General features: G+C 39.1%; 1 protein-coding gene across 1 annotated transcript in view; it reads right to left on the reverse strand.

Annotated features, from left to right (window-relative positions):
• The window catches only part of LOC107602551 (actin-binding LIM protein 3-like), a 73802-nt gene that overhangs the window by 34093 nt on the left and 25659 nt on the right, over positions 1-14050 (reverse strand). The window contains exons 3-4 of the mRNA XM_016295079.1: positions 4480-4663; positions 314-429 (exon numbers count right to left, since the gene is read on the reverse strand). Of these exons, the coding sequence (XP_016150565.1) occupies positions 314-429; positions 4480-4663 (300 nt within the window). The remainder of the gene's footprint in view (positions 1-313; positions 430-4479; positions 4664-14050) is intronic.

Consider the following 14050-nt stretch of genomic DNA (forward strand, 5'->3'; position numbering starts at 1 on the left):
AATGGCTGCATGGCTGCAATATAACAAAGAGTGAAAAATTTAAGGGGGTGTGTATACTTTCCATACACACTATATATATATATATATATATATATACACAGCAGACTACTGAAAACACCCAAGAGATGGAGAAATATGAATGAGAACATCCAAACATACTCACACACACAGAAAAAAAACACTTTTGAGTGGCAGATTTGGCGAAATACTTACATATGATTTACTATCTAGCCTCTGCACAAAGACACACACATCTGGACCACATGTTATGCAAACAAATAGGCAAATGTTTAAATTGAAGGGTGGGACTTACGACTGGGCCCGTGGATTTTGATTGGCTCATTGGAATTAACCAGCTTGAGGGAACACTGCTGACAGACACATTCTTTACCACTGAACGTCACTCTGTCCCCAATTGGAAAAGGTTTCCTAGAGAGGGAAAGACAGACAGACAGATAGACAACATGTTATTAAACTTAGCACACATGTATAAGTAAACCAAAGCCTAAAATTTGTCCAAATAAAAAACGATCCACTCAAATAAATCCGTAATGCTTACAGAGAAGACTAAATTACATGGTAGAGAAAACTGTTGGCAGGTCCTCACAATGAAGGCAATCCTGACCTACACACACTCAACTAAATATCTAATACTGTTTAGGTTTCAGTATTTTAAATTGTAATACTACTCTTTTTACTGTATTTTGATCAAATTAATGCAGCCATGGTGAGCATAAAAGATCGTTTGAAAAACGTTTAAAAAATCTTACTGACACCAAATGTTTGTACTGTAGCGTAAATACCTTGTAATGAAAAATCTGTACGTTCACTGACAAGTATGGTAATGGGAGCCAATTGTATAAGGATTTAACTCAAGGCACAACAGCAGGAGTTTTGTGAGAGGAGGCCCGACAGGGTTCAAGTAACATTTAACCCCAAATAGAGTTGAGGAATGCCGCATTGCCCACAAGCATTATGGCCCAGCTCTACCTAAGCAGAGCTTCCCTTCAGACACACTGGCACTGAAGACACAAACACCACTGAAATAAAGGGACAAAGTGACTCACATCACATAATGACTTAACATTTTTGAGTGATGCGGATAATAAAGGCTAAGGTGGACAAGGTGGGATCTCTCTTCATATTAGTTAGGCTGGAACAACATAGCTTTTCAACCTGGCCCTGCATGGAAATTGGTCTTTAGGCTATTCCTCACCATTATAGTCAAATCCTGTACCAAAGGCCATGTTATTTATGTAGATAAATGTATGTGTCTCTTCAGCACACATGCCCACGTCTCATGACAGCTCGCGTAATCCATTGTGTCCACACCACTGCTTTATCTTCTAAGTAATCAGCATGACTGGAAGCTTCTACACCAGGAGACAAATCCTATTACAGTAGTCTATTCCTCTACTAATGCAGCAATTATAAAACAATCCATTTACATTGAACCATGACCTTAGAGGAGCACCGGCTCTGCCACTTTACAAGATTACAGAACAGGTCCTTTAAAAACAGATCATACATTATTTCTGTCACTGTTAATATTGATCAGTTTTAACTTAGAAAGGACATTTATAGAGAAATGTCACACTTTTGCACATACACACACGCACACCAACACGCTATTCACTGGGCTATGTGAAGTATGGCATGACAAACTCCTCCACAATTGAGACCACACACAAAGATGTTTTTGAAATCGAGAGTGAAGGATGACAGGGTAAGTGGGCAGACAACAGAAGCACTTACAAAGCCCGTGTCAGACACATGGGTGGAATAATTCCTTTAGTTTCTCCATTGTTTCAGTATAGCTGGTGCCAATGAGAGAAGGATCTCTGGATCTAATCTTACTTTCTCATATCCTTTATTTCCCTCTGTGTTTTATTCCTCTTTCACACAACCTACTTTATTCTATATTTATATGTGAAAACTGTGTGGGTTCCCTCATGAGGCTCTGTGCGTGTCTTTCCATGCAGTCTTTACGTGACCTTGGCATTACCGCCACATAACACTCCCTCCAGACACACACAGCACTGTCAGCTTTTCCTGCTCTTTAAAAATTTACAGTTTTTTTGTTTTGCTGCATTTATTTTGTTCATGAACACAATCTTGCAACTCTTTCAGGACATCAAAATTAGCCTGTGCCATCTACTTTAAGAATAGATGAAATCTTAATCAATATTTTTTGTACTGATAACAAGAAAAAAAACTATAAAAAATAAATAACAAATAAGACACATTTAAATAAGGAAGAAAATTGCTTAAGATAATATTTTTTCAGACAACATATATTAAATTGAAGCTTCCCATTTTATGTTTGTACATGTACAGTATGTACACACACAGGCACACACACACACATTTTTGACTGGTAATATACTACATTTATACATATTAAATACATATAACTTTATTTATACAACATCATTTTTTTTTACATTTTGGCCATTAAATATATCATAATATAAAGGAACGGCACCTTGAATTTTTTGCAGCCTAAATAAATAAAGCTCTTTATCTCAGTGAATTGCAACAGTTCCTCAAAATATCAATTAAAGGTCCAGAATGCTGTACAGAAATATGAGTTGTACCAAAGTATACAATAAATTCCTAAGGGCTGTAACATTATGAATAATCATTGACAGTGCAACTGGGATGATAGCCCACTAAAACTAGAGCACGGTCTCCACACAGATGGTCTAAATATTAAATGTAACATAATCTAGCTCTCCTGTTGACTGTTTACTTCTTGGCCAGGCCGAAAAATGTTTAGGTTACTCCTGCCAAGAGCATCCCATTGGGCCATTTAGTAGCCCAATTGACAATGCAGTCCAACAAAGCAATCCCAGTCCTCCATGAAAATGCCTTTTCCTACCCACATAAATTCATCAATCGCTAACTCTCTTTCGGAGTAGTAATGAACTAAAGGAGGAGGGGCAAGTTATTTAGTGGAACTAATTTCCTTTAGATCAGAGCAGAGCAAACACACTGTAATTAATTACAAATGGGATATAACAGAGACACATTAGCAGCTAAACTCACAGCACCACAGTCCAGTAAAGTGTCCACACAAGCTTAACAAAAAGAGAGAAAAAGCATTTAAGAGAGAAGAGTGTGCACAGGCAATGTAAAATTCACATGACTGCCAATGTGAATACTAAAGTGGTAAATGTAGAAAATATCCAGTTGCATTAAACCCATTTTTTACTACAAAAAGAAATGGGATTCAAATAACAGTGTTTCAGTGTTGGGCAGACAGATAATGTGTCCCTGCAGGGATGTCTTGCAGTACCTCTCATTTTCTTGCATGTGAGTCTGAGAATAGGCCACATATAAAAGACAAGAGATGGTGTTTTCCACCTCTGCCTTTAACTTCTTAATTTGCTCCTTTTGGTCTGAGGCAGATATTCACCTCTAGCCTCGGCTACTTCTCCATTTACACTTTTCTTCCCTTCTCTGCTTACTTTCTGGGCATTATTGCATATTTTGAGCTCAAAACCTCAGCTTTCTTCCGCCTTGACTCATGTTACAATATCCTGCTCAGTTCTGCATTGATCGCTCCTTCTCTATTATACTCTCTAGGGCAATTCAGTCAAGAGAAAAGAATAGAAGATGCTTACACACGGGTCCAAAATAAACACCCGTCAAGCGGCAAATTCAAGTAAAAATTGGTTTTGACGAGTACATTAAAGTTATTAAATGAAACACTATGCACTATGAATGCACTAAATCACAAGAATTAGCCTATAGTTTGAACCTGCTGTTTTAATATCTGAACTAAACAACATGAGTAAATCAAATTAAAGAGATACACATGATCTGCTAAAGATAAAACTATCTATCATCTATCTACCTATCATTTGATATATACCAGTTTACGGCTGGCAAGACTTTATGGTAAGTAGGTTTTCTCTCAATATTGGCAGGTTAATTACTTTTTATAACTAATTTGTAATTTTGGGCATATGGGTGGACATCAACCCTGACAGTGTATGTCTGCAGAAGATTTTATTTATAAAACACTGCCCTACTTGCCCTGCTTTAAGGTCAGGATTGATAAGAGAGAATGTGGCACAAGAAGTCAGACTTTACTTTTGCCTTCCCATTTTCAACATGTGGTCCACCAAATCCTTTAAATTCAGTTAAACTGAAGATATTCCTTAAGCCAAAACCTTTTCATCCATCACAGACACTGAATTTCTTTCAAAGACAATTATATAAATGTCAGCGGTCTTGGAACGTCACTTGGCTGATCAAATTAGAAGACTGGAACTAACTATTGGTTAATTGCTCAGTATATAGATGAGTGGGGGAGCATATAGCTGTCAGGAAGTGAATTAATGAGATTCAGTCATCAGCACATTAGTAAATGAGCATCATTTACCAGCATCCCACCAGCACTCCCTCACGCTTAATCTGTCTGATGGGTCTATTTCCATAATGCCACTTTAGTAGTCTGTATAGAGGGCTCACCTGCACACACTGCACACAAAACACTGTGGATGATATGTGCGGCCCAGGGCAGAGACCACCTCCCCTGAGATAAAGTCCCCACAGCTGTCACACTTTGTGCCATACAGGCGCTGGTAGTCTGCTGTGCAGATGTACTCGCCACTCTTCTGGAAGAATCCGGAATGTGCCAAATCACAGCCACACACTGGCAGAAAGACAGAGAGAGAGAGAGAGAGAGAGACAGGAAGAGAAATCAACATGATGAGATTATTTTGCCATTTTATTTATAGTACAGGAAATGACAGGGAGGGAAAAAAAGGATTGGGATCAAGGAATGTTGCAAGCCAGGATTGAACTTGTGATGTCTATATGAGCACCATGGCTCAACATGTAGTAATAAGGCTTGCATTCAAGATGAGATTTCAAGATGATTTTCAAACAGATGTAACAATAAACAGCTACAAACGCTTTCAGTTTGAAATGTCTTTGGTATGCTGATCATAAAATTACAAGTGACACATAAACAGCCATTTTTAAATGTCAGTGTTTGTTGAGGGTAATACAGAGCAATGTTATGATAGTTAATTAAAACTAAAACCATAAAAGAGTTTTTGTCACTTGAAATGAAATAGACTTGAACTGAAATTAAATAAATTATTTAAATAAAAAAATAAGCTTATTTTATTTAAGCGACAGTAGTTGACACAATTTGATCAAGCAAAATTTGTCATTTTTATTTAGTTTACCTTGATGTACTAAAATAACTAAATTTGAAACTGAAATAAAATGTTAACGAAAACTATATATATACATATTTTAAAAAGCATTATTAAAAACATAAAAAAATGAAAACAAGGAATAGAATATTTGAGTCTACTAATATTAAAGCAAACAACCTCTTAAAATCACACCCCACATAAATTAGATCCAGCAAGATGGTCATGGAATGAGGATCTGCTTGGCTTCCTGCAGTACTTAAAAGTAATCTGAGGATAATTCTATTAGAACAAAAGAGGAAAAGCACTGCCTGAGCATTTTATTTCAGCTGGGCCAATAAAGTGTCACAGCAACAAACATCAAACACACCACAAAGCAATATGGCAATGCCTTTAGCTTCCTCAGATTCATGGCCACACTGGAAATCTGGAATTGGAAAGTAAATCTTAAAAATATTTGTTTAGAACTTTGGAAAAAAAAATAGAACAAAGAAAGCCATGATATAAAACAAATCAGAAAAATACAAGATTCTATTTGTAGCTCTCTAATCAAATAAGCACATTTGTGACGCTGATCACGTGACCTTTGTACAGATGGTCAGATGTTCTTACTTCCACTGAAGATCAAGACACTGAGTTGAACATGATCATCAGGTTTTACACTAAGATCTGGAGTTCATGCAGCTCAAGTACTGCTGGCATTAAAGCAAATGGAGGACAAAGTACTGCATTCTGAAATGTATGTACATTTTAGTTGAAGTTTCAATCCAATTGTTGTTTGATTGCTGATTATATCATTTGTAATGAAAAACTGAATTCAATTAGACATAGGGGGAAAAAAACAATCGGTCCCTCATTGTCTATGAGGCACAAATGTGGAGATGACACAAAGCACAAAGTGAGAGAGAGGATTGATTGCATAATCTGAACTAAAGATGGCTTGGGTGCTTGCTGACGTACTCACTTACAGGAAGTGCTGCATTACGAGGAGCAGTGTGAAAATTATGAGACAACAGCCACATAGGTTCTCCAACTTAATTACAAACTATAGACTGTCACTGTACATGTACTGTAGTGTCATCCATGGGGTAGCATCGACTGCTAAACAGGTATCATGACAGTAAAAACACATGGATTATGCTACGCAGTAGTACAGTAAATGCTCTGCGGTAAACAAAAAAAGGTGCTGGCATCATTATTACAGCTAATTTAATCTACTAAACTCAAACTGAAGCTATAAATCTTTTACAATGTAGGGATTTTCATGCCTCCCAGAGGATTCCTTTCAGGTTTTCCTAATAATGAGGTGGTAATGGGAAATGGATTGTACTTTGAAGAACATCTTCCTGAGGAAGCATGGGTGAATACACTTAAACATACATGCAAACTAACAAAATAAAAACATTCAACAATAAATGAAAAGGGACAAAATGATGCTGGCTTGTGAAAAACTTGATTATTTATTTTTATTTATTATTTTTTTTAAGCAAGTAAATATTGTGGATACTTTTATATTGGTGCATAGAAAATAAAATCTTTTAAATATTCTTGTATTTACTTAAAAATAATGAAAAACTGTGAAATATAAGTGAAAAACGTGCTGTTTTTGAGGTTTTTAACTGCAATAAGGGCTGTTAGAATGATGGTTTTTCTTACTGAAAAGAAAAAAAATATCCAATATATAATAGAAATATTATGTGAGAAACTTGTTTAAAAATGAAGACCACTTATTAAAGTACCACAGTAGTAACATTGTACAGTGATAATATCAGATGACAATACTGAATGATTACCATATTCAAATATTTACGTGCATTTACGTGATACATAAAAAAAGTATGAAATTTTGGTACATGTCCAAAGCACTATGACAATACAATTTTGTACTACTGACACATATTAGGTGAGATTACCTTTGGTTTTAAGCCTCTTACATTGTTACAGATATACGTAACTCTTTAACAAACTGAACCCCGTGTGAGATGTGACACTGCTGCATGCAGCATGACCGTTCCAGCATGCATGCCAGAGATCTCCCAGATCTCAGCAGGAATCATATGGCATACTGATACTACATTATACACACACATGTGCACACACACAATATCCAATATATAATAGAAATATTATGTGAGAAACTTGTTTAAAAATGAAGACCACTTATTAAAGTACCACAGTAGTAACATTGTACAGTGATAATATCAGATGACAATACTGAATGATTACCATATTCAAATATTTACGTGCATTTACGTGATACATAAAAAAAAGTATGAAATTTTGGTACATGTCCAAAGCACTATGACAATACAATTTTGTACTACTGACACATATTAGGTGAGATTACCTTTGGTTTTAAGCCTCTTACATTGTGACAGATATACGTAACTCTTTAACAAACTGAACCCCGTGTGAGATGTGACACTGCTGCATGCAGCATGACCGTTCCAGCATGCATGCCAGAGATCTCCCAGATCTCAGCAGGAATCATATGGCATACTGATACTACATTATACACACACATGTGCACACACACACACACACACACACACACACACACACACAGTCTTCCCAGCCCTTAGCATCCATCATCCTTACAATGACAGCTGTTATTGGCTCGTGGAATTGGCAATGATTGCCTTTTGCAAAATGTGTCACTGTACTGTAAATCATTCATTCAAAGTCAAGCATCCTCCTAAGTCATTCGCATGTCCTGAATTCTAAGGAGAAAGGAAAGAAATAAGTACTTCTGCTGAGAAACTCAGAAAGACCATTAGGAGAAGTAACGGTAAATTAGGGGATGAAATCTGATACTCGCTGATTATGATAACACCTCTGTGATTCTCATTGGTTGGCTTCTGACTGATAGAAACCATAAGAATGCACGAGTGAAAAGAGTTTCTCAGTGCGCTCATCTGTCCTGATGCTATCACAATGTCACTGAACTGCTGCTGTGACTATGAATAGCTACTCTTGGCAATATATCAAAAATTCACAATATATTTGCATTGCAATGATTTTGCTGGTAATATAAAAATTTACAACAATCTTCCACATGGACATTAATTTTCCTAAAACCCGTGTCATTAAACCCTTCACGACCTTTCCTTTGGCATGTGAGTATGTCAGAATTAAGACATCTTAATATCTCTGATTTAAACAGTGACAAAAACAGTGTTAGATTTGGTCATTGATTAATTTCCCTGAATCAGTAAAATTTTTCCAAAGAACCAATTAAATTAATTTGTTTACTGAAAAATGTTCACAGAAATGGAAACACCTTTTCATAATTTATTTAACCTTTATTTTTATTAATATGATTGGCTCTATATATATATATATATAATAACAGCAAATATTGTTTCCCAAGATACAACCAATATCTTAAGAAATAGCAGAGATCACTCACAGATTTCTGTTGGCAGAACATCTTTATGGTTAACCAATAGTGTTGCACTGGCACTGCAGGCAGCAATCTGAAGACAGGTCTGTCTAAACACTTGAAAAGTTCAATGGTTTAATGATCACGGATGAAAATGCTTATAATGTTAAATTATAGATTGCCATATACTGTGATTATGTGTATATTTTAGGTCATAAAAAGAATATTACTAGTGAATGAAAACCTTAACTCTATAAAGGAATAGGCCTATGTGAATCAAGGCACAATGAATGAATGAAAGAGGCCAAAAGACTTATCAGAAAAGTTATATTGCCAGTAGGCACTAAAGACTGCTGTGAAATCTTCACTGTGGGCCAGCAGCTTCAACAGAACTGGGATTTCTACAGAAATCTGGAGTCTTTGGCAGTGTAACCACATGTGCAGGGAAATTATAGCCCTGCTGTGAATGTCTCTCTGTGTGTGTGTGTGTGTGTGTGTGTGTGTGTGTGTGTGTGTGTATAAGATAGACACTGTGCCAGACAGCCGCATTTCAGACAACCACAAAACAATGGCATGTTGCTTTCAAATGGCCCAACTGGATTGAAACCCTGCAATAAAAGAGAAAATTCTAGAACACATTACATTTGAAGCTTAATGGAAAATTTAAAAAAAACAAACTCTCAAGGCCTTTTCAACTCAAATAACTTCCAGAGACAGACCATATTAACATTTCTGCGTCAAAAATGAAACACATGCTATAAAGCAGTCAGAAACAAATAAGAGACAGCAGAAACACAAAGTGCTTTCTCATTTGGGAAGTGGCTGTGTCAAGCTAGAGCTATTTCTCTGAAATAGTAGTTCACTACAAGCAACTCACAAAAAGTACCTAACTACACTGAAGCTACTAAGAACTAGGGCTGACCTCGACTAAAGATTTTTCTGGTCGATTAATAGTCGTTAATTTTAAGCATTAGTCGACTATTAGTCGCACCTTTATTAATAAATCATATAAATCATAATAATGAGCCTTTAATTGCCTACATAGCCTAATAAGCACTCAAGCCCACACATAAAAGGCTTGCCACAGCAAACCGGCAAATATAATACTTATGAATGTGTTAAGGAAAAACAGCAAGTACACTGCATTAATGTTTTAATAATTTATTGATACACTAGTGTTTTCTGTTTTCGGTTTAAGAGATGAAGTCTCGCCGACTTCATCTCTTCACTGACTTGTCATCTCCGCAGTATGCGCCTGTATGCATGTTTCATACAGATTACATAATCTGAGAATTTTAGTTTTCTATTTGAATTGGTTCATTTAAAAGTTTCACTCTCTAGATATATTTTCATGTCTGTAATAAGTCAAGAATACACAGAGTTTCGAAGTGAGTCCGAGACAGCAGAAAGCACATCCTGTTTGCTTTCATTATTTTACAAAAGCACAACATTTCGTTGTTATTCTGAGTGCACACGAATAAACGTAGAGTCTATACAGATACGAAAAAATGCATTACTCTTATCTGTATGACCAAAAATGACGAAGTATTTTAAGAGCAAATGATCGCACCAGTGCCTCCATATGTCCTGCAGTAGCCCAAGCGTGCTACTGGTCAGCTTAGTGCTGGGTGGTATGACCAAAAATTTATATCACAGTATTTTTAAAAATCATACCGGTTTCACGGTATATGACGGTATTTTTTTTTCATGCATGACCGCTATTTTCTACTGATTGAGAGAGGAAATACTGCAGTATATTGACTTAGAATGCCCTATTTTACTGTCATGATGAGTGAATATTGTCAAAAAATACCACACTAAATAGTGACTAAACATGACCCCTTTTAAAACATGTTAACCAGGATTCACTCTCATTTATAATCGCGGCATCATCTGATAAAATCAACATGCATCTACACTAAAGAGCGGCTATGCGGTTGTTTTGGCTATATTACTTTTTTGTCTCATGCAGCGCCCTGCCTGCGTCTGAGTAACAAACTAAAAAAAACAACAAACAAAAAAGTGCATGTGATATTAACAGATGAACTACACTCATATTTATAATTCCAAACAATCAGTAAGTGACAGGTGCTAGGAAATGCTGTTTTGTACTCATTTATTGACGAGTCAGCTGCGGAGCGGTCAACTGAATGCGCTGCTTCTCTGCCACTCACTGCACAGAACAGACGCCGAGAGAGGAGACACTTCTCCGGGAAAGTCAGACCTCGCGTTCGTGGGACAGCACTGGTGAAATCTTCCAACTGAACCATAGCTAAGGTTTATCCAAAAAAGTCGCTAGGTTTGTCAGTATGAATATTCTATGGAAAAAAAGCAGCTAAAAGGGTCTGAAAGTTGTTAAATCTAGTGCTAAAGTCGCGCTCGTGTGTGTGTGTGAGACGCGGGAGCTGATGGCAGGGGGCGGTGGATATTTGTGGCGGTCAATGTGGATATTGTGGATGAGTTCTTCTGTGTCATCATGTTCTATTAGTTCTACAGCTTCAGTTTCGGAACTTTCATGCTTAGTAACACATACAGCTGTTCCCTCACCACAGTGCAACAGTGAAAAGGGACCCCTTTCAAAAAGTGTTGCGTTCCGAACGTTCTTTAAGTGACATATTACGGTATTTAAAAAATTCATATCATAACAAAAATAAACACCGGCATTCGGTATGAACCGGTATACCGCCCAGCACTAGTTCAGCTTCCACACTCCGCACAAACAAGTGAACAGCGCACTTTTTTCTAGGCTAACATTAGATTGAGCTGCCATGTAAAGTTGCTACTACATAAATATTTCAGATGATAAGCCATATTTGAGGTCGATGAAGGTTAGGTGAGCATATGTCCTGCCCGATGTACTATATTACCACATAGACCAGCCGTTAACGATTTGTCCGTCACGGACTGCGTGATTTCGCCACTTTGTATGTTTTTTTTTCTGCGACTAAGCGACTAATAAAATTTTGGTCGACCAAGCCTCTTCTCATCGACTAACGGTTAGTCGACTATTAGGGGGCAGCCCTACCAAGAACGATATGTTTTAAACCCTTGCACTGTGCTGAAAATCCTTAACCTAACCTAAATAACCAGCCTTTTAACAATTGCTTGTGAATCACTTTCACAAGATTTTCTTTCAATTAGCACAGGTTTTGAATTTCTTTTTGGGGGGAACTGATTCCTTGCTGATCTGAGTTTACGCACCTCAGTTTTTAGTAAAAAACATTATTTGTAAATAATTTTGGCAAAAACTGAGGTGCTTAAGCTCAGATCAACAAGGCATACGATCAAGAACTGCAACAAGGCCAAAAATGGGGGGGGGGGGGGAACAAAGAAACTCACTTTTAGTCCAATGGGATGACATTAACTAGCAAAAAGAAAATCCTCTGTGTGTCAAAATGGCCAGAACACAATTTGAGGGTTTAATGACTATCCAATTCTGTCATTTATAAAGTGTGACGTGACATGTGGCCATACTAGGAATTAGTGCTCTGCATTTAACCCATCCTAAGTGCACACACACAGCAGTGAACACACACACACACACACCGTGAACACACACCCGGAGCAGTGGGTAGCAATTTTTTTATGCTGCGGCGCCCGGGGAGCAGTTGGGGGTTCGGTGCCTTGCTCAAGGGCACCTCAGTCGTGGTATTGAAGGTGGAGAGAGCGCTGTACATTCACTCCCCCCACCTACAATCCCTGCCGGTATGAGTCCAACTCTCTAACCATTAGGCCACGACTTCCCCAAATTAACCTCCACTAAAACACAAGAGGATTTTTACAAGAATGAACATTGCTCTCACTTAGGATGACAGCCTCAAACTTTAACAGGTTTTTTTCCAATATAAAAATATTTAAACTGAAAAATACAGTTAAGTTAGAGGCGTTCCAATGGTACTTGTCTCCATTTCAAGCACAATATGTGCTACTTCTGACCTGAATATCAGAGAATTGCTGCTGTTTAGTGAAACAAGGACTCGTTATCCCATCTATGATGCTGTTGGCTCATGGAGTTCCCAAACTGACAGTTCCCCTGCAGGAACTCGAGCTGTGTCGAAACGCTACGGGAACGCCTCTGTGTGTGTGTCAGTCTGATATCTGTTTGTGAGTCTTATTTAGTGTTGTCACGAAATCTCAAGACAAAACCAGACACCTAAGGCGAGGGCAGGCAGCGTTCAGTCTGTGTGTTCCGCCTTCCCGTGTTACTTTACGGGTGGGGATACACACAGTTTGTTTGTTGTCTGCTTGGGAGCTGACGGCTCGTTTTAGTAGCATTTGTTACTGCCTTGCTTCGCTCTCAGAGGGCTCTCTTTGAGAAGAGAGCCTTCACTAGCGTTCCTCGCGGTGCCGGCCCCGCTTTCGCCGAGGCAGAGTGGCGGCTGTGTTCGTGGGTTTCACATATGGATCCGGTGGAGAGAATGTAGACAGCCGCGTCCCTATCTACTTCCTTAACCACCAGATCCGGCGCCCACTATTGGGGTTTTGGAAGCCCGCGCTGCGGTACTTCCCCCCCGGGGAGAGGGCGCGACACTCCGCCTGTCTTTCTCCGAGGAGATTGATACGGAGGGCATCAAAGAGTTTGCCAGTTGCACAAGCATCAGTTACACAAGCATATTATGCCTGATATTATAATGAGCCGCATTAATGGAAAGCGGAGCTCACGCAGTCGACTCTCGGGGGGCGGATTGTGCTTTTCGCGCTGTTAAGCGCTCCGCTCTCACCGGGCATGCTCCGAGGAGTGTGTCCGTGCCTGTGATCTTGCGTTTGCGGTCCCGCTGCTGCTGAGGCACGGCGGCGACTGAGATCGCGGGGATAGCACATGATCTGGTGGACGGGTTGGAGACGGCTCGTCCTATCTCCACCCGTGTTCCCTAGATCAAGAGCTTGTACTCGAGGCTTGGAAGCCCACGCTGCGGTTCTTCCCCCTCTGAGTGAGAGCTTGCTGATGCGGCCATCTTTCTCCGAGTAGATTGACGTTGTTTGTGTGACTGAGCAGCTCCTGCGCTGCCGAGGCAACGCTTATATTACATCATTCGGTTTTTGATGTGAATCTTACTCACCAGACCGTATTTACTCCTCTGGTTGTTTGACTGTACTGGATAAAAAATAAATAAATAAATGTTCTCGAGTGAGAGCACGAGTTTACCTCTCTTCCCCTGAGGAGGTTGAGGCAGTCAGCAGGGGCTGCTAGGCGGGAGCAGTCCCAACCTACCGTGCTCTAGACCCTCATTCTGGGGGCCTCACTTCTCGTACTCCGCAGAGTCTAGAGTCAGAGTGGCGCTCCCAGGCCGAAGGCTTCTAGCGGAAGGCAGTTCTGCAGACCGTCATTCTCGCTGGATAGTCTTCATCGTAAACGTCCTGACGCCTAAGGCCTAGGACTTTTTGAGGGTCAGCTCCCTCTGGGGAAGAGCGGTGTACATTGCATTACACGGTGCCCGTCTCTCCTCAGTGCCCTCAGGAGATCGGTCTGCCAACCCTGCCGGTGTTCCAGGGC

The sequence above is a fragment of the Sinocyclocheilus grahami genome, unplaced genomic scaffold (genome assembly GCF_001515645.1).
Source record: "Sinocyclocheilus grahami isolate Dianchi unplaced genomic scaffold, SAMN03320097.WGS_v1.1 scaffold330.1, whole genome shotgun sequence".
Taxonomy (NCBI): Eukaryota; Metazoa; Chordata; class Actinopteri; order Cypriniformes; family Cyprinidae; genus Sinocyclocheilus; species Sinocyclocheilus grahami.